Below are 19,015 nucleotides of genomic sequence, written 5' to 3'. Positions count from 1 at the left end.
CCATTCGTGTGTGTTTTCATTCTTGGGACTTAGCACCTGCAGAGCAGCTTTTTCTTACTTTTTGCAATAATTCTTCCTGGACTTCAAAAGCACTGTTTCTTTTTGGGCTACTTATTCTGTGGACTCTTCGTCCAGACAAGCTCAAGCATTGCTCTCTGTAGGTTCAGAATGCATCATAACTGGTAATCATAACCGACGGCATAGTGGTAGTGCAGGAAGGAATGGTATTGCTGCAGATCAATGGCGGCTGTAAAGATCGCATCCGATAAGGCACACGGAAATATGGGTTAGGTTCCCTACCTCAGTGTCCTCACTGTACCCAATGTCTCGTGGAGGAATGTTTTGATGCAAGTGGGCTTGCACTGCAAATACTTCCCAAAAATTGTAATTTGTTGTTAACTTTTGCAAATTGCACCAGAAAATACGGCTCCTAGTCTGTGTGGATACACACACACACATACACACTAAGCTTTCCTAGCATGTGTCCCATCAGGCTTGCAAAGCGTTTTTCTCGCAGAAATGCAGCAGGGCAGTTGAATGGGAAGTTCCAACTGCTGAAGTAAACACTGTGAGGGGTTCCATGTCAGACGGCGACGACCTCTGCCTTACGCTTGGCACCGAAGGCTGTAAATACTGATTTGTATATACATAGGCTAAAAACATGAATTTGATGGAGGAGTCATTTGTTGATGATTTCTTTCTCTGGGTGTTTTGTCTGTCATGTGGGACTGTAGCTGTACCGTCATAGATTGCTTAAGTTGTACATTTTGGCCCTAGTGTGTGTGCTTCCATTTGTCAGCGTGCCCAGATATTGAAAGGCAAATTCAAATTTGACATATCGTTAATGACAGTTGCAGATTACATATGTGTATAACAAGATGTTCTTTTTGTTGGGGCGTTGGGGGTGCTGACAGCACAAGCGAGCAAAATTTTGTGGTGTGGCTTCTGTCTTTTGCTAAGTAGTCTTTGGTTGCAAACTCTGGACGTCTCCCTTGAAGTTGGCATTTGCAAATGGGCCAGATTTCGAAAGCATATACCCATATTTTTGTTACACAAATGCATTCCTGATGCGACATGGCCAGCTGTATGTGGCTCGTCTTCTTTCTTTATTCCTGGTCCTTCAGGACCTTCTTCAGGTCCTGTTATAGTACTCATGCAAAAGAAATTCACTGTTCAAGATAACAGTTAGCTGCATCTTATTTTTTATATAGGTGTAGGCATTTCATCATTTTTTATGGAAATTTTAGATATAGAAACCTAGTGGAAATGAATTCAACTGTCTTATGAAATAAACCTCTTATCTGAAGATGGGTGCTGATTTCATAAGCCAGATAAATCTGCCTGGATCATCTAGATCGGTTTTAATTTGGAACATATCTTTTTAGCACCCTTTTGTGTGTATTGTTTGCACTTTTTTAAGTAAGACTGGGCTGGTACTTCTTACACATCAGGTTCAGTAATTGACATCGCTTACCATACCATTTCCTACTTTGCGGATGCCAGCCTGTTGGTAGCTAAATATCAGCATCCGTGCAGGGTACGTTTCAGGTTTTGCTGTAAACAGCGGGACTACAGTTGGCGTAAATGCTTTCGCACAATAGCATGCTGTACTTAAGTAGGAAGAAGTGTGGTACTGGTGCCAAATGTCCACTTTCTTGTTCCAAATTGAAGAAACACTTACTCAGTTATCTCCTATTCTGATCACACTGTGCATAAACAAACATAAATGAATGCATCTGTACACATTATGAACAATCAAACAGTATTATGTGCCCATCATTTTCAACTACTCTCCCTCCACCTGCACTAAACATGGCATTGATGGATGCAGAACAGCATTTGCAGTCCACTTGTAAAAGCACATTTCCTTGTTGCTTGTAACACGAAGAAAATGTCTTCATTTTAGGTACTTTATATTTTTGAACCTATAACTACCTTCAAATGAAGATTTTTGTGCTCAAGCGATGTGGGGACTGGAAGCTTCAGGGTTGTTCCACTTCTTTGCTAGTCTCCCGTCCCTCGATTGGCCCGTGTAGTGCCTTTTCATAACGTGAAGGCTGCGCGCATTAGGAACACACTCATCGAAAAGCCTTATTTCCATATTGTAGAATATTTTTGTCGACAAAGTCTTGACTACAAGAGTTGGTACAGTAGATAGTTTGTTGCGTACAGTATCGTGAAGCCCTGTCACGGTTGGTTAGAGTTCAGCTCTGAGTACGAAATACTAATTCTTTGCATTTTCTCTGACCAAATGCATCAAAGAGAACTGCTTTCACAACTTTGCGTAACTTTTGCATTCTGCTTGAAGCCAGCTCTGTGCTTGATAGAACACACACAAAAATATGATGACTGATTGGTTGCTGTGGTTGGTTGGTTGGTTGGTTGGTGGTTATTTTGTGTGCTCTTTCACTTTGTCTTAATCAGTTTTTTTTTTTCTTTTTTTTTTATTACTGCTGACACTAAATAGGGTATGTATGAAGCGTGCCCAAATTAGCATCATATCACACTGTGACATTTTATGAATAGCAGATCTGTTTGTTATGGTGCTTAGATGGAATGCATATTAGCCACGTTTTTTTAAACGTGAGATTTGTTCATAGTCTACCGTGTGTACCCAGTACTTACTGTAAAGTATTTGATGCAGGCATTTCAGAGCATGTAGCTTTCTTTTTGTGTGTGCTTTTTTACACTTTATAGTGTGTCGTGATGGTCAACCACTATGCTCAGGGGTTGTGAGATAGATTTAGATGCAGACACGCAGAGCACTGTTTTTTGTGAAAGATGAAAGTCGAAATACCACTGGCGTGTCTATTAGGGTGCCTGAAAAGCAAATTCTGGAATGAAATGGAATGCTAATGTCGAGCAAACCAAGAGTACATAGGGTGCTCACTGAGCAATATCAACTGGTCCCAGTCACGTAGTAGTAGATGAGGCAATTAAACATAGGACGAACACAACACAAGCCTCACAATGCCCAGTTGCATACTTCAGTTGAATAATGGCAGTTGAAGGAAAGGCACCAGCAGTGGGTTTCGAAATCGCAGGGTGTGCGTTTGAATCTCACTGCTGGTGCCTTTTCTTCAACTGCCATTATTGGTCCCAGTCATTGGTGACCTAAATTCACGTATTGTCACCCTCCCAGTCATGTGAAAGCTCAATACCTGATATTACCTGTACTGAGAGGAACTGCCTGACTTGCACTGGGCATTGTGAATAACGAATGAAATGCTATGTCGTCCAACTCTTTGTGTGTGGCTAGTTGTGATTTATTTTTGTGACTACAAGTGCAGGGTTACTGTTGCAAATGAGTGCTAAGATTCAGTGGAGAGAGTGTGTAGCTAATATGGGAGGGCTCACAGATCCTCAACCCACGACTGAAATACTTCGAAGCAATTGTGCAGCCTTTAAGTAGATAAACATTACAAGAGATTAAACAAAATAAGAGTGGTCACAGCTCATTGTGTGTTTGCTAGCCAATGGCATTAAATGCAAATTATTTTGCTAATTTTTGAATCAGTTGAACTGCTATAATATTACAATATCTTGTTATTCCTGAGACATATGTAACATTTCTTAGGTTTTATGCAGCATCTCTTTTAATTATACAAATGGTACTATGCTACGGCAATCTTCCATCGTATCTAGAAGTTTTGGGTGGGAATCTCCCCAATAGGTGTGCATTAATTGTAAAATGTAGAACCCTATGTACATAAGATACGACATTGCTATTTTTTTACAATGAAGCTGTAGGCAACACAAGGAAAACGCAGCTGTACAACTTGGGGACAAAAGTTTACGGCACTGGTGCATATCTGCATCGGAGCGGCCCCTTTTCTGCTACTAGGAAGAAGTTGAATAAGAAATGTGTGACCGGCTATTCTATCCACCTCAGTATGTGTGTCCACTCCTGTTTGCTGGTAGGGTGTCACCCCAACAGACAAATGCGGCACCCCAGTGTTCCGTGAACTTTTGTCCCATGCTACACCTTAGATGCTTTAAAACAAGTTTATCTTTGACTTGCTCATATGCTCAGCTCATGACCATATTGGTTGTATTACCAGTTTATGTTCAGGTACATGCTTTTCCGTATGGTGACAATGACCGTGTAATGTCGCCAAAGCGAACCAACCAAGCAACAATCTATACATTTGGTGAAGTGTCCCCGCACTTGGATAGTCATGTGGTATTTCTTCTGTTCATCTAATCTCACCTACGTGGACACACTTTGATATTGTGCTGAACATGCATGCACAAATGAGTGTTCATATATTTGCACAGCCCTGGTATGCTAGAATGTCCACTATGCTAATATCTGAAATGTTTTTTTTTCATTTTGGGTTCTGCATCAAACTATCAAAAGTGCACTGGCTGACAATAAATTGCCATTAATGTGTTTTGTTCATGTTAGGATAAAATAATGTGTTGAGTGACATTGTTGCTATTATTAATTGACTGTGGTATTGTTGCTCTTGTTGGCGTCTGGGTTACAGGGCTTTGTTTTATCTATTTGTGAGCAATTATGACGTTGCTTGAGTAGCTTTGTTGTGAACTTTTGCTTCATCAATATTAATATCTGTAGCAAATGGTGTTCTACTCGTCTTATGGCAACTCATAGGTTGAGAAGAATTCTGCTTTGAACTGAACTGTTTATAAAAAAGCTGAGCTTATTAAACAAAGAAAAACATTGTACATATTCAGATTGCATATTACAAACTGTCAGCTACAACATGAGCCACAATTGTGTCAAACACTGAAATCTTAAAATGCAAAGAAGTTTCAGCACACACAATCCTGTAGAAAACATGTATGTTTTGACCAGTTGTTTTGTCGAAAATTAAGAAAAGGAGAAGGCATTGAGTGTTCAGATTACAAATTTTTGCGTGGGAAGCTGGAGCTACACGAATCTTTCGTGGCCTTTTAGGTAGGACACCAGGGAACGTAAAGTAAGGAACATGGTAAACAAGTAGAATATTTTTCTAATGTGATCTAGCTGCACTGGACCTTGTCTGTTTGATGGCCTGTCAACATTTGTCCAGGGACAATGCTTACATTCTTTGCATAATGTCTCTGTTTGTTGCAAGTGAATCTCAGCAATTATCTCTCCTGTTTGTAGATATTGGTTCAGTGTACAGTGCCTCCAGAAGTGCAATTTTTTTTCTCTTAGCATTAGTGCCTAATACCACACACTGTATTGCATGGAGCTGCTGTTCTCTTTTGTGGCATTGTTGTTAGCTCTGTTACTCTGTTCATGGTTCACTGAGCTTGATTAAAATTACCCTGTTGTCACACAGTTGTAAACGCACTGTGCACTTACACCATGTGTGTATATTTTGCAAAAACCTACGACCTTGATACATGCTACTGTGCTACTTACAGGAAAAATTGCACCAAGATTAAGCGTGCAGGTCTCAGCTGCACTTGGTCTTGCAGTTCCTGGCATTGCAAACTGCATTGCTGTGAGAATCTGCAGGTTATGCATTTGAGATGAGGTTAGTAAAAAAAAGGGAACATCTGCATCCTCTTGTGACAAAATACTGACAAGTAACAGAATCTGAAGAGTATTATCTGCTGAAAAGCTGATGGGTGCTTGCCTTTGTCCCCGCACCTGTCATATAAATGAACTGAGATAACCCGCCCTGAGCTTACATACAGAGTATAAAGTAGTACATATAATGAAATGAGTTTGGTGGTCATATTATGGGGCAGATGTTAGCTCCTCAAAATACGACTACCAATCCTAGCAAGCAGAATGCTATCCCCCTTGATTAGGACCAACAGGGTCATATCTTGAAAAAAAAAATTTAAAAAATCTTTGAGGTTGTAACTATTTTTGTTTTATTCTGAGGAAATGTGCGGGAACCCTGTTCAGTAACTCCCGCTTGCCGAAGACTGCAAATAGTTCAGGCATTGTTCCACAGAAATTGCTGCTAAAACGACGACAGTTTGTTACAATAAAGTGATCTCATGTACTGCACCAGTGTTATACTGTACTCTACCCACTAAAGTGCAGTTGTTCACGTACAGCTCTAACACACCAACAGGAGGACTTTTGCAGACTGTATGTTTGCCTTGAGTATTCCACCGCAGGTGCGCCAGTGACTTTCCAACATTTCTCATTTCATGCTTTTCTGTGTGGGCAATCACGGTAACGTTACATGCTTCTTTTCATACCTAACAGATCTAGCCTATGCACCCCATACGTTGCTATGTGCACCAGGGATGTTAGTACATTTGCACACGCACTTCTTTGGAGCACCTTCGTGATTACATCTGCACCTAGTTTGATACAGAGGGGACTGTGTTTTTAGAATTTGCACATGGCACTACAGTGGACTCAACAGCGCACGAAACCTTGATGTGTCTGGGCAACAACACCGTACAGAATTATCCAGAAAGTCGATATCCTTCTAAGAAAATCGGTGATTACAGTGTGTTCCTAAAACAGCTTCAGTGTCTTCAAATTACACAGGTTTTGAACTGAACTATTTCTATTCGTGGAATGTTTTTGTGTAGGAGTAGAAGTGACTCATTTAGAGTTCAATTACATTAACTAATCTGGAAGACAGTTTTTTTTTTTTTTTTTTGCTTAAACTTCTAGCTTCCGGATATGGGATCGGACCTTACACATTAGGGATACATCTAACTTGTGAAGTGAATAAGTACCTCATATTTATCAGACAGCAATAGAGGGACTACAGAAGGACAGTGGCTATATGGGCTAGTTGGTACATGTCCGTAAAGTAGGAGCATAAACAATGCAGACGAGGAGGAGGACGGAAAAGCACATCCGGGCTCTGGTTGTTAGTAGGAGCCCGTATGTGTTAAGCGTTTTTTTTATTTGTCCTTGTTGTTGTCCGCGTTTCTTATGCTCCGACTTTACATACAGAGGGATTACAGGAGACCGGATTGTGCCCATGACTAGGACATGTGCAGGTTTATTTTCTATTTAAATAGGTGATGCATTTATTTGCTGTGATGCATACCCAGCAACATAATTATCTATAATAAGAGGTAAAGAGGAGGAATATGTCTCTATAGTAATTGCCATCTGCATCTACACAAGTACTCCACCCAAATTTTAGATGGTGCCCATTTTAGGAAGACTTCTTCTCCAGGTGCTGGTTGCATGCTCACAATATAATGCAGATTCTATGAAGCTTCAAGGAAGATGCACTACTACACAAACTACCTGAGACCATGCTACATTGCATGAATAAACTGAAGCTATTATCTATGTGATGTTCATAGTGTGCCTTTGTTGTAATAGAAAAAGTAGGAATTTACTCCTAGAGTAGCACATCTATAGAGTGAAAGAAATGCACAGCTGTACTTTGTGTCTTCTAGATGTTGGAGGAGGGGGGGGGAGCAGTGTTACTGATTTCAGTCAGCCTATGACAACTCCAATCCAAGGAACAATGACACATCATTGGCACTTTGTTAGGAGCTAGCTTCTAGACATTTTCATACAAACACATGCAGGGTGTTTCACCTAACATGATAGAAAATCTTGCTAAAAAAGTCAACTTGTCTGAACATTATGGCATCAACACTGTCTCTGGGAAATTTTGCCATTACTTCTGAGCACTTTTATCGAATTTAATTTGCAAGAAATTGAGTTTTCCCAATTGATATCCAAAATTTGCCAAGTCAACCTGACATTTTTTTTACAGAAACAGAAAGCGCAAGTCTGGTTTACTCCATTGCATTACAAAGTACATTCCCTACTACTTTGGTAATAGCCGAAAAAAAAAGAAGAAAAGACTGCAAAACCTGTCATTTTGAGACTCACAAATTGTCGATCGAGCTCAGTTCTCTGTCAAGTTAATGCAAGATGCGGCAGGAAAATAACGGTCACTTGCCCCTTCCTGTTTTCTTCTCTTTCTTTCAGATAACTATGCATTACAACCATGCTGCTGCTATCAGCAGAGGCTTGGAAAAGTGAAAGGGCAGGTACATGACCACCTCGCATTGCTTCTTTCGGAAATCTCAGCGCGGCCAGGAATTTGCGCGCCTCGAAATGACGGTTTTTGCAATTTTTTTTCTGGCTATTACCATAGTAGTAGAGAACATATTTTGCAATAGAATGGGGTAAATCTGGCATGTGCTTTCTGTTTCTAAAAGAAAAATGTGTGGTTGACTCAGCAAATTTTGGAGTTTAATTGTGAAAATTAGTTTCTCGCAAATTCAATTCGAAAAAAGTGCTCAGAAGTCATGAAAAAATCCCTCGACATTTTTAATAAGATTTTTTATCGCATTAGGTGAAACTCCCTGTAGAATGCAAACTGACTCTGGAAGGATGGTGGAATTCACTACATAGTACCCATACGAGTACTGTATAGCCCATTTCACGAAGTATTCATCCGGAACTTTAACACTACGCAGTTGAATGTTCTAATTATCTTTGTGCTGGAACAGATGAGCTTCATGAGATGACAGCAATCTGGCAAAATTGGATGTCATGCCATCGCAACAGCAAGAAAAAGTACTGATATTTTTTTGTGTGTGTGCACAAAATTTGGGATAATTGTTAATGGTAGCCTCTTGTAGACTAACAGTACTTTATGCTAAATATAGGCTTGCACTGTTTAACTTGCTTGTTCCGTTTTGCAAAATAAAGCTTTCACTCCATGCCTTTTGAATCCTAGGTGTCAATTCATAACACTGAATTTAAATGAAAGTCAGCACGAAGGTACCTGTGAGAAAAGGGTTACAATACAAACTGAGCCCCTGTTTTGTGCCAAATTAAGAAAAAAATATTGAAAGACCAAGGCTTTTCAACACTGTCATGCCACATGCCTGTATTTTCACACCACCTCAGCTCTTACTAAGCTTTTCCTCTGCAGTCACTTTTTTGCAACTGACAACAAGTTACACACCAGACCTTTTATAAGCTCCTCAACAAATCCACATCTTCCGTACTCATCAGAAAATCAGCAACCAGAATTCAGGAAGAGAGTGTTAATACTTCGTTCCCAAAGACTGATGCTAGTGAACTCCACTGGCAGCATACATTACATAAATCAATCTGCTTCGCTAAACAAAGCTTGACACATTGTGTGATCTATCGCACGTTTACAAAATACTATGTTACAAAACATATTTTGATGCCCATGCAACACGAACTATTCCGTATAGCAAAAAGACAGTTTATTTTGTGCAAAAAGTGCATGGAACAATTCAGTACAATTTTAAAAAGAATGCACACTATCTTAATGAGCACAGTCCACATCGTAAAAAACACAGAATCATCAAAGGACGCGAAAACAAATGCTACAGATATACACGTTTATTTACTTTCACCCTCGTGGTGGTGGTCGCATCCCTGGAGGTGGGCCTAATGGGAGTAGACAACGAAGTCATGTGAACATTTATCGTGCACAGTCAGGTATCTGCTCTGATACTTCTTAGCATCAAACCTGAAAAAGTACTTTCACCACAGAGCAGGGGTTCTCAAACAGGGTTCCGCGTCCAGTCACCCTGTGTTGCGGAATGTGCGTATCGGTAACCATACGCACCGTGAGAACGGCTGCGACGAAGAAGCTCATTACCACGATCGGATAGCCACGTAGAAGCGCTAGTCTCAAGCGCCTTGTGATCACAAAAAGAAGGTGCGTACAGAATAACCATTGACGTTTCTTGCAAATTTAATTGACATAGGAGTAATACAGCTATCAGTGGGCTCAGGTAAAACGGCACAGATCTGTTCATCGAGCTCGCGAAGTTCAAGAACCCCTACCACAGTGGATTTTTCCCAGGAGTCTGTCTTACGACCATGTCATAGGCACCCCTTCCCAGCACCACATTTCGAAGCTCATGGTGGCGCTACTCATCAGTCCGGTTATTGCTTCCTCAATTTCTGCAATACTTTGTACTTCAGCTTACCTTAATATTTCTGCACAAGCGTTGGATGTCCCACAGGAGATTCGTTTCTTTCTAAAGTTGATTATCATCATCGTTCTACGCATTTTCATAGCTGTTGTTGCCGTCGTCTGCTACGGTAGTCGTACGTCCGCTTCTGTGCATACAAATTTCCATTGTCCAATCATGATGTAGATCTCGCGGGCCAATGAGTAGCGCCCCTGGCGAATCGTGCGGACGGGCTCCTCAAAGGGGGTTGCCGATTATGACATGGTCGTTATAATCTAGTAAGTCATGGTACGAACACAGACAAACGACACGAAATCTAATAATTACCCCCACGCATCATCCCCGGAGGTGGTGGCCCTCTCATGCCTGGCGGTGGGGGTCCCATGGGTGGGCGTCCTCCCATAGGGCCAGGACCTGGAGGCATGCCACCTGGTGGCATTCCACGCCCCATCATTCCCGGTGGTCCCATCATTCCTGGAGGGGGTCCTCCACGTCCCATCATTCCAGGAGGACCAGGTGGAAGACCAGGTCGCATCTGTGGGGGTGCCGAAACTGCTGGCCCTCCTGGTGGAGGTCCACCTCTACCGCCTTGAGGTGTCATTACCTGTTGTGATGGTCCACCAACGCCTCGTACTGGGCCTTGAAGGCCTAGAGAAAGACGTTAAATCAAGACGAGTTTCAGGTAATATAACGCAAATGTCCCATTAGACAGATTATGATAGGGCACAACCCCCCCCCCCCCCCCCAAAAGGAAGCACATTAACAAGATTGTTTCCTGCGAGCGAGTTGCATCAGTATACTGGGGTGACCATCACATATGAGGTTATGGCCATCGGTTATGGTCACAACCTCATGGGAGCATCGGGGAAACTTTATCCAACTTGAAGAAATGTGGTGAGAACTGGCACAGTCATGACCACTGCATGTAGTTGTACGTGACAGGAGAGCAGTCGACGAGCATATATACCGAACGATGTCAATGACTTCTGTGAATGTCTAAGGATAAATTCCGGACAGTCAAGCCTGCAATAGGTACAATACCGTACCAAATGCATATGGCATGAAAACGTCTGATTCAACTGGGGTTTAGCAATTCCCAGGGATATAGTCCTCGGGCTATTCTGTAGTAACATCTCTTCCAATCAAGCCAAACGTTTCTGAGTCAATGTTTACGCCACTCCTGCGATAACAAATGCATCGCAAATATATTACGTGCCTGCTCAGGGTTTTGTTTCCTTACCTGCTGGAGCAGCCCCAACTGGAGCGGCAGGGATGCCTCGACCAGCAGCACGACCAATACCTGGGCCTGGTGCAGCACCAGGGATGGGGACCCTTGGAAGTCCCTCCTATGAGGAAGACAATCATATACATTAATCGGTGATAGAACTAACAACAAGCCGCCCGTAGCTACTCTTGGAGCAGGAACAATCCGGTTTTGTAGCAGCTTTTACAGTCCATGGAGCAGAGTATACAGACTCCTAATTTCCTTGCATATGGCATAAGCGCTGTTCTACATCACAAAATTGTTGTTCGCATAAGATTACGTAAGGCAGGCACTAGCCTCGTGTGCTATCATGGAACTAAATAGAAAACGTTCCAATGCAAAAGCACTAAGTTTTACATGAAATGTTAGAACATAGAGCCAGTAGTATCATTTCTTACACTTTCTCAGGGCCTCAAGGTTTGAAAGAGTTGCAAGAGTTGAAACATGCGAGTGCCGTCGCATTTAGAATACGGTGACAACGAAGACAGGATTACGTGTGTGAAATTACATACGCAAAATCGTATGCACTCAAGACATTCACTCGTTATTAGGAATTGGACAGTGTGTATCACTTTGCAAGTTGGAACTTTGTTGCAATGTGTCACTAAGAGCAACGCAGTGGGCTTTGAATGCACGGTGAACACGTGTCAGACCATTCAATCAATAAGATATATCAAATAAATGTTGATTTTAGTGAAAAATTGCTTGAGTTACTTTGGAATACTAAACAACTGGGTGTCAGGCGTGAAAATCAGTGCAAGTTGATGGTACCATGGACCGGCCGAAACGCGAGCCAAACAGGAAGGCTGCGACTGGTATGCATAACGTCGTATTTTCATTGGTCATGTGCCTAATGTTGTGTGAATTATCTCAAACAATGGGCTCTATAGGAAGCTGTTGGGGCCTGGTCTCAGCTCATACCATGGAATGATTCTTCAGAGAAGCATCACCACAACGGGAAGAACAACCATACAAATTTCAGTTTAGTTTTCATTTTCATTGCACGTCCAGCAGAGCACTTCTCGCATTTTAGACGAAGATGTTGAACACAAAGTGCAGAACAGCTGTGCAGATTATGCAATGCTTATTTTCCAGTGCCCATATTGGTGACTGAATTGACACTTTACAAATTAGTTTTCAGGGAATTTCAGGCTTTATCCCAAGTGACAATAATGCAAATCGGGGGAGGGGGTAAAAACAGGTTTCATCAGGTTTAACCCTGAAACACAAGGTCCTAATTATTTGGTGCGCCAAGTCCCGCAGTTTTGCCAAGCGCGGTTTTGCCAATGGTTCTTTGGGTAGACAGACATGCTTCTGAGACATGTCAGTTGGGATGGCACAGCAAAACTATGCAAGCATGGACAACCATTATCTATTTATTAGTGCCAATTTCAAACTGAATGCAACACTTCTTGCGGCATGTTTGTTCAAACTAGTACATCATCACAAGTTGACTTAGAAGATGCACGGCCCCCTGTGCCACACTGCACTGTATTTCTGAAACACATCCATCATTTCCAAGATAACTTCCGGAACCTCACACACCTAACATAATCATTGTGAATTGCAGTGACTGATTTAACACGATTATATTGCTTGAAAAGTTGACACACTGCCATACGGACAATGCTTGTATTTGAACACAGCTCACAACAGTTGGGCCATATAATTAAATATGCATAAGGTATCGCCAGTTAGATATATGCTTTCTTTCCTCCATAACTATACACAGAGAGGGATGTACCTACTAAGCACCTTGACACTGCATGGTAACGTAGGTTGCAGGACCACTCAGTTATCCCCTATGATTAGCTAAATTGTGACCTTTTGTATTGGGCAGTGATTTGGAATTACATGGCTCTTCAGCAATTGTATTTGCTTATATGCTGATGATGATGCCCCTACAGCCATCCAAACGTGCATTACTCTTTTCTTATACAGCGCCCACACATTTTAGCAATACAAAATGCATCTTTGGGTGTATCTTCAGACCCAGTGGCACAGTTTTTCAGGTGCTACTACAGGTTTTAGGGGATTAAAAATTGATAATGTAGAATGATAAGTTGAGTTTATTTTCACTAACTCCTTGCTTGTGGAAATATTTACCTAGGGTATTTTGGGTGCTTAAATTTTGTGAATGTCATAGTGCAGTGATCAGACATTTTCCATATATGCAGAAGGCAGCCACGAGATGCATGAAGAGTTTGTTGTTACGATTGCTTGTGGTGTGAAATACAATGCCTGCATTTGTGGTGTCCTACTTGTATTAGGTGTTCCCTGTTAAATAACCAGAAAATAAGCAAAAGGATCTAGTTTCCTGAAGGACCATAACCAAACATGTATTGGACGCATTCAGATTCTTAAAAACAAAGGTCCCGAGAAGATATAAAGGGTGGAGCTTGTTGTATTTCAGAGGCCCTGGCAGATTAAAAGACGAAGTTCGGGGCTTCTGCACGCTACTTGGTTAAGGTTCACAACATCCTTGACTGTTTGACGAATACACAACATGCAAATAAAATATAACAATATAAACTGCATTGTTGCATGTTATGTGCCACTTCTAAGTATCGCACTCAGTTACCTCACCTCCAGCAGACACAGTACAAACTAGCTTAGGACTTTGTATGCAACATATGTATTCCTTAAGTATGCGTGCTCCTCTGTTTCGTATTTGAGTTATGTTTATGTCCTGCATTTCTCTGTTCTTTCCGTGTGCATTCTCTCCGTTTCCTTACATACAGAGAAAAAACACATGAAGGGACAATACTGAATGTTTCCCTGTTCCTCCTCATACTCAAGGAATATGTTGCCTTCAGTCTGTTACAACAGCTTGCTTGCTTCCCACTCCTGTGTTCAATGTTATGTCTTCGGCCTTTCTGCATGCGACTTGAACATGGACGTAAAGACACACTTACACTTACACAAAAATGCAAAACAGGTAGGGGTAATGCACGCTCAATACGTCTATCTTTGAAACTGAGTGTGCTTACTAGACATGGGCATAGTAAGGACACTCAGTGTAGACCCTGTGTGAGGATACTTACCTCTGGCGGTGGAGGTCCCTCAACAGTGAGAGAAACAATGTTCTCGCCTCGCAGTAACACCAACCCCAAGACCCTTTTTTCTTCTCTTTCGACTCCCACTTGTTTTGCTTGTCCTTTGCCTTTCACCTTCCTAAACTCTTCACAATCCCCCAGTATAAGGTTCATGTGCTTGTCAAACGCCTTGAATGTACCGATGAATGTTCGACTGTCTTGCAACATCACCCTCATTCTGTAGTTGATGTGCTGTAACATCTTGTTATTCTTACTGACCGTCTGAAACAAAGGCAAAAAAGGCAACCCATTATGCGTTGTTATGATCGGCGTCCAGAAGCCGGCTTCCCGCGCAATGCACAAAGCCCAAATCCTAAACCAATTTGTAAGGTGTAACTTAAAACTACGTTAGATCTTCGAAATTACACTGCACCTTACGAATTGTATTACATACCATTTTGACTTATTTCTTTGAGCCGATGTAACGGATTACAAACTAACTACAACCACGGGAGAACACCCGTATTTCGTTGTTGAAGCGTTTTCCAGTGTTGCCACATTTCGTTCCTTAGAACTCCTTCTATGCACAAATTACAAAATAGAAAGCAAAATAAATTACAATTATAATGGTAATTTATGGTGCGTTTCTACTAAATATCAACATATTTTAGTGTTGTGAAAGAAAAGTAAGCAGTTGCATTGGAAATGCTCATACGAAAATGCGTGTACTACACCGATGTCTTCTGCTTCATGTTGGCTATTTGTGACGGAATCAGAGGTCACGTTTTGACATTTTCAACCAATTTTTGCATCAGTCATGGTATTAAGAGAGCCGCTTCATGCATGTAGAAGGCTGGTTACTAAACTTAAAAGTTTGGGATCTAGCTCAGTTCCTAAGCCGCCTTACGAGTTTATTACACAAGTAGGTGATCCTGTGCTCAGAAAACGAGCAGAGCCGGTTGATCCTGAACAGATTAGGACTCCTGATATTCAAGAGGTACGCACGCCAGCTTGATTTCAAAGTTAACAACTAATCATTTGTTCACGAAGGTTAGTAATAAGTTCCTAGCTTTGTCTTGCAGGTTTTAAGCAACATGAAACATGTAATGAGAAGAACCCTCTCAATTGGAATCTCAGCGCCACAAGTTGGATCCTCATACAGGATTATGATGGTAGAATTCCCGCACGCCTATTTAAAACATCTCTCCCGGGAATTAATACAGTCACGGGAATATATGGTTTTCCCACTGAAGGTTGGTCATGTTCATTGTGCATGAGGTGATACAGAAAAATGAATCCTCTAATACTAACAGAAATTGCAAGAACAATTGAACGCATGACATATGAGCACCAATTTTACGTTTCCTTAGAACGTCAGGACGTCCAAGTTGACCTTATTATCAATAATCAATTGATCAATAATATATCGATTGACCTTATCAATAATTATGCTGTATGCAAGTCGGTGAGAGGGATAGAAACCTGGCCTGCACCAGGGATTTGCGCAGGATTTTCATCTTGGGGTGATGGGATTCTGTAGGGTGGTGTGTGACACCTGTATGTGCTGGCTTTTCAGGCTTTTCTGGCAGGTATTTTTGGAGGGGTATTAAAAGGGGTGGCAGGGTGCAGTGCAGGGGTGCATCCCTGTTCCCCACACACCTTCTACCCCTCGTAACCAGCAACAATAAAGATAGGCACGGAAAGGTGAGGGAAATAGAAATGATTAATAAATTACAGAGAAGCACAAAAATACAAACATGAGGTAAACTAACAGTGGTGGTTAAAAGCCAGCTATGCGAGCGCAGAGCTGGCTCCCGTGTACCAGACAGATGCAACACCACAGATTGGGAGCCCTGTCACTATAGAGCCCCATGAATTTTAACCAACACTGCACAAGAGTGTGTACACTACACTTTGTCTAGTATGCTCGACAAATAGGCTTCTTTATTCTTCAAAGGTTTGTGTTTCACATGCATTTTTTCTTTTGTAACTGTAGGTATTTATCAACCCTACATTGCAAGTCATTAACAGTTGGAAGATTTGGTTTCCAGAAGGGTGCGAAAGTATACGTGGATACAGTGCAGATGTTCCACGACACTATGAAGTAAAAATATCAGGTGAGAATCCAAATGATACGAATCACCTTGGCCACAGCGTACAATGCTTTTGGATGCACAAAAGAATCTGTAAAACTCTGCCTTTCTAAGACCGCTAGCCATCTTGGATGGGCAGGCTTTTATATTTACTTGTGCTGAAAAAGCATTTAGCAGCAAAGCAAAACGTAGCTAGTCTGTGCACTTTCCCATCTGTCAAGCGTTTAGGATGTTAGACGCCTCTAACAAAGGGCATAGTTTTAACAATATTTTGCAGGTGATCAGTCCTCCACTGTCTTCTCCCTTTTGAGCAATAGAATCGATCAGTATGTCAAAAGTTGAAGCAATCAACGTTTCACCAAAAAGCTTGTGCTACAAGTGCCCACACAAACTCCCGGGTGTGCATAATAAATCCACAGAGTAGCCGCTGTGGCGTCACTTGTCTTGCTACCACAAAAATATACCTTAGTGTGTTTAATTTGCTATGTGCGCATGCCCATTTTGAAGGCTGCATAAATCAGTATCAGGTTTCTGTATCAGAAATGTTGTTACAGCTAGGGATCTAATTTTTACGGAACCGATTTTTATTTGTTTTAATCAAACTTTCTATTGCATAAAGCAGAATTTGACTCTTCTTTTCTTCTTATGTGATGCAACTTTCATCATTTAAAGTGCTTAGAAAAGACAATGTACATGTTCTTTCACTACTCAAGAGGTGGAACGTCACCTAAACTTGTAGACAGGTCTTCTGGAGCAACTGGTTGTTTCTGAACTATAGATTGCTGCGCACAATATTGCGGTGCGACTTATTTCTGAAGCTAATAGAAGCTCTGTTGCTGTGATGTAGTGGGACAAAAATCATATCCAAGGAACAACTGTTCCAACAATGCCACCTATACCATAGATGCATAAAGAAGGCCTGTTCAATGCAGGTGTGGGTCCAGACCCTCACTTTCGGGTGGGGTGGGTTCTTTCGCGAGGGGTGAGAGTGGAGGGTATGGCTACAGAACGTATGCAAACTGGGGGGGATCACCCCCCCCACACACACACACCCTCCGTCTGGATCAGCCACTGCGTCGATGCCAACTCCCTTTTCTCGAAGTTGCGGTGTTGTCCGCTTCAGCCAATCGCCGCAGTCGATTTCAGACACAGCTTGCGGCTTGTGGCAGCTCAGCCAACACCACCTGACAAACGAACAAAGACCAGCGGAATGGCCGAGCAGGTAAAGGCATCCGCTCGTTGACGGTAGCCAAGGTCGTGCCGGAGACTGGGAGGTGATGGGTTCGAATCCTATCATCGGCCGTGCTTCCTGTGATTTTCTCTGGGTTTTCCGGCGGACCTTCCAGGCGAATGTTTCCAAAACGCTACCCCCCCCCCCCCCCCCCCCCCCATCTGTCCACGCCTGTAAGCCGCCGCTCACACACACGTTGCTTCGCGGCGACAACAGAAAATAAATTTTGTTAAAAAACGAACAAAGCATGACAATGAAAAAATGGCTAGGAAGCAAGCGAGCTGGTGAAGATGATGCATAATGTAAAAAACCCCGAGACTGGGGAACACGAAGGGACAGACACAAACACGAAGTCTCATTATTGAGACTTCGTGTTTGTGTCTGTCCCTTCGTGTTCCCTAGTCTCGGGGTTTTTTACATAAAGCATGATCTCTCAAAATGGCGTGACGTAACAATACAGTATGCCAATCACGACCGTACCAGACCGTACTTTCGGCGACCGTAGCTATGGAGATAAGCCGGCATCAGCCGCATGGGCAGCCATTGGTAGCCACAGAAAGCCTGTGTTTGAAATCGTCTACGTCGATTGGCTGAAGCAGACGACATTCCGACTTTTGTGTGGCCAGGTGGCGAGGCGAAGGAGTGAGGGGAAGCATTTTGCGTGCCTTCTGTATACCGTACCTAGATGATAATTGTTCTTTGTAATGAAACCGCCATCTTTTTCTGGACTGTCCTGTATGGTTAGGGTTAAACGAGAAAGCCGAACCCCACGAGTGGCAAGTACGTGGTTGGCCAGCCCGGATAATCCAGCACGAGGTGGACCATTTGGATGGTATCCTGTACATAGACCACATGGACTCGCGGACCTATCAGTTCCACTACTGGCAAGCAATCAGGAGGTTGCCATCGTAGAAGATTGAATAGTCTTCCTTTTTCTTTTTTTCGCTATTGGTGAGTGTAGGGTCCTCCTCGATGTGTACGCGATAATAAAGTCAGTAATAAAGTAAATAGTTACGTTTTCTGGTGGAGCTTGCCTGAGGTCAGCCTTTAAAGGGGGTGCGACGCTTCGTCCCAAGATATTTCAAATAAATGTGAAAGGCCCGGTTTCACCAACGCTGGTTAGCTTTGAACTGAGATCGAGGGTTCCTAAAACTTTAAGTGAACACTCAATTCTTTTTAAAAACGTTAGTTGGTGACGTGATTAATGTTTCACTGACAATAATTCCCTTTAGTGAAGCGGAGTTGAGCGTTAAATTCAAGTTAAAGGGGTTGCGACATATCCCAGGTTATCCCAGATATACGTAAAAGATGGTTCTTTGTACCGATATGAACCTGCATTGAAAGTTTCACAGCGAAGAGGGTAATAGAAGCGGAGTAAATGGGCACCGCGAATTAGAGCCCTGCACGGGTCGACTTTTCCGGGCCCGACCCGGCCCGGGCGCATCGAAAAATGGCGCGGACCTTCATGTTTTTATGCGGTCCGGCCCGATGGCCCAGTGCATAGAGCCCGGCCCGGCCCGGTGAC

At 42.4% G+C, this 19,015-nt stretch overlaps 3 protein-coding genes across 5 annotated transcripts in view; 2 read left to right on the top strand and 1 right to left on the bottom strand.

Moving 5' to 3' along the window:
• The window catches only part of LOC135378301 (calcium-transporting ATPase type 2C member 1-like), a 36,093-nt gene extending 30,807 nt beyond the window's left edge, over positions 1-5,286 (top strand). For all 3 annotated transcript variants that reach the window (XM_064611297.1, XM_064611296.1, XM_064611295.1), the window contains exon 25: positions 518-5,286. In XM_064611297.1, coding sequence (XP_064467367.1) covers positions 518-637 — 120 coding nt within the window. In that variant the 3' untranslated portion in view covers positions 638-5,286. The remainder of the gene's footprint in view (positions 1-517) is intronic.
• A 3,844-nt stretch (positions 5,287-9,130) lies between these two features.
• LOC135378303 (small nuclear ribonucleoprotein-associated protein B-like) lies at positions 9,131-14,717 on the bottom strand. Its single transcript, XM_064611300.1, has 5 exons — positions 14,621-14,717; positions 14,176-14,448; positions 11,108-11,213; positions 10,195-10,515; positions 9,131-9,334 (listed from the first exon to the last, which is right to left on the bottom strand). Exons 1-5 carry the CDS (start codon positions 14,621-14,623, stop codon positions 9,297-9,299), a joined length of 741 nt encoding a protein of 246 aa, XP_064467370.1. The 5' UTR covers positions 14,624-14,717; the 3' UTR covers positions 9,131-9,296.
• Positions 14,718-14,910: 193 nt separating this feature from the next.
• LOC135399533 (peptide deformylase, mitochondrial-like) lies at positions 14,911-18,511 on the top strand. The gene is made up of 4 exons (XM_064631278.1): positions 14,911-15,163; positions 15,249-15,419; positions 16,163-16,283; positions 18,236-18,511. Exons 1-4 carry the CDS (start codon positions 14,984-14,986, stop codon positions 18,400-18,402), a joined length of 639 nt encoding a protein of 212 aa, XP_064487348.1. The 5' UTR covers positions 14,911-14,983; the 3' UTR covers positions 18,403-18,511.
• The last annotated feature ends 504 nt before the right edge of the window (positions 18,512-19,015 follow it).

This window comes from Ornithodoros turicata, chromosome 1, assembly GCF_037126465.1.
Source record: "Ornithodoros turicata isolate Travis chromosome 1, ASM3712646v1, whole genome shotgun sequence".
Classification (NCBI taxonomy): Eukaryota; Metazoa; Arthropoda; class Arachnida; order Ixodida; family Argasidae; genus Ornithodoros; species Ornithodoros turicata.
The sequence above is the reverse complement of the archived record's forward strand: the minus strand, read 5'-3'. Positions and strand labels throughout refer to the sequence as shown.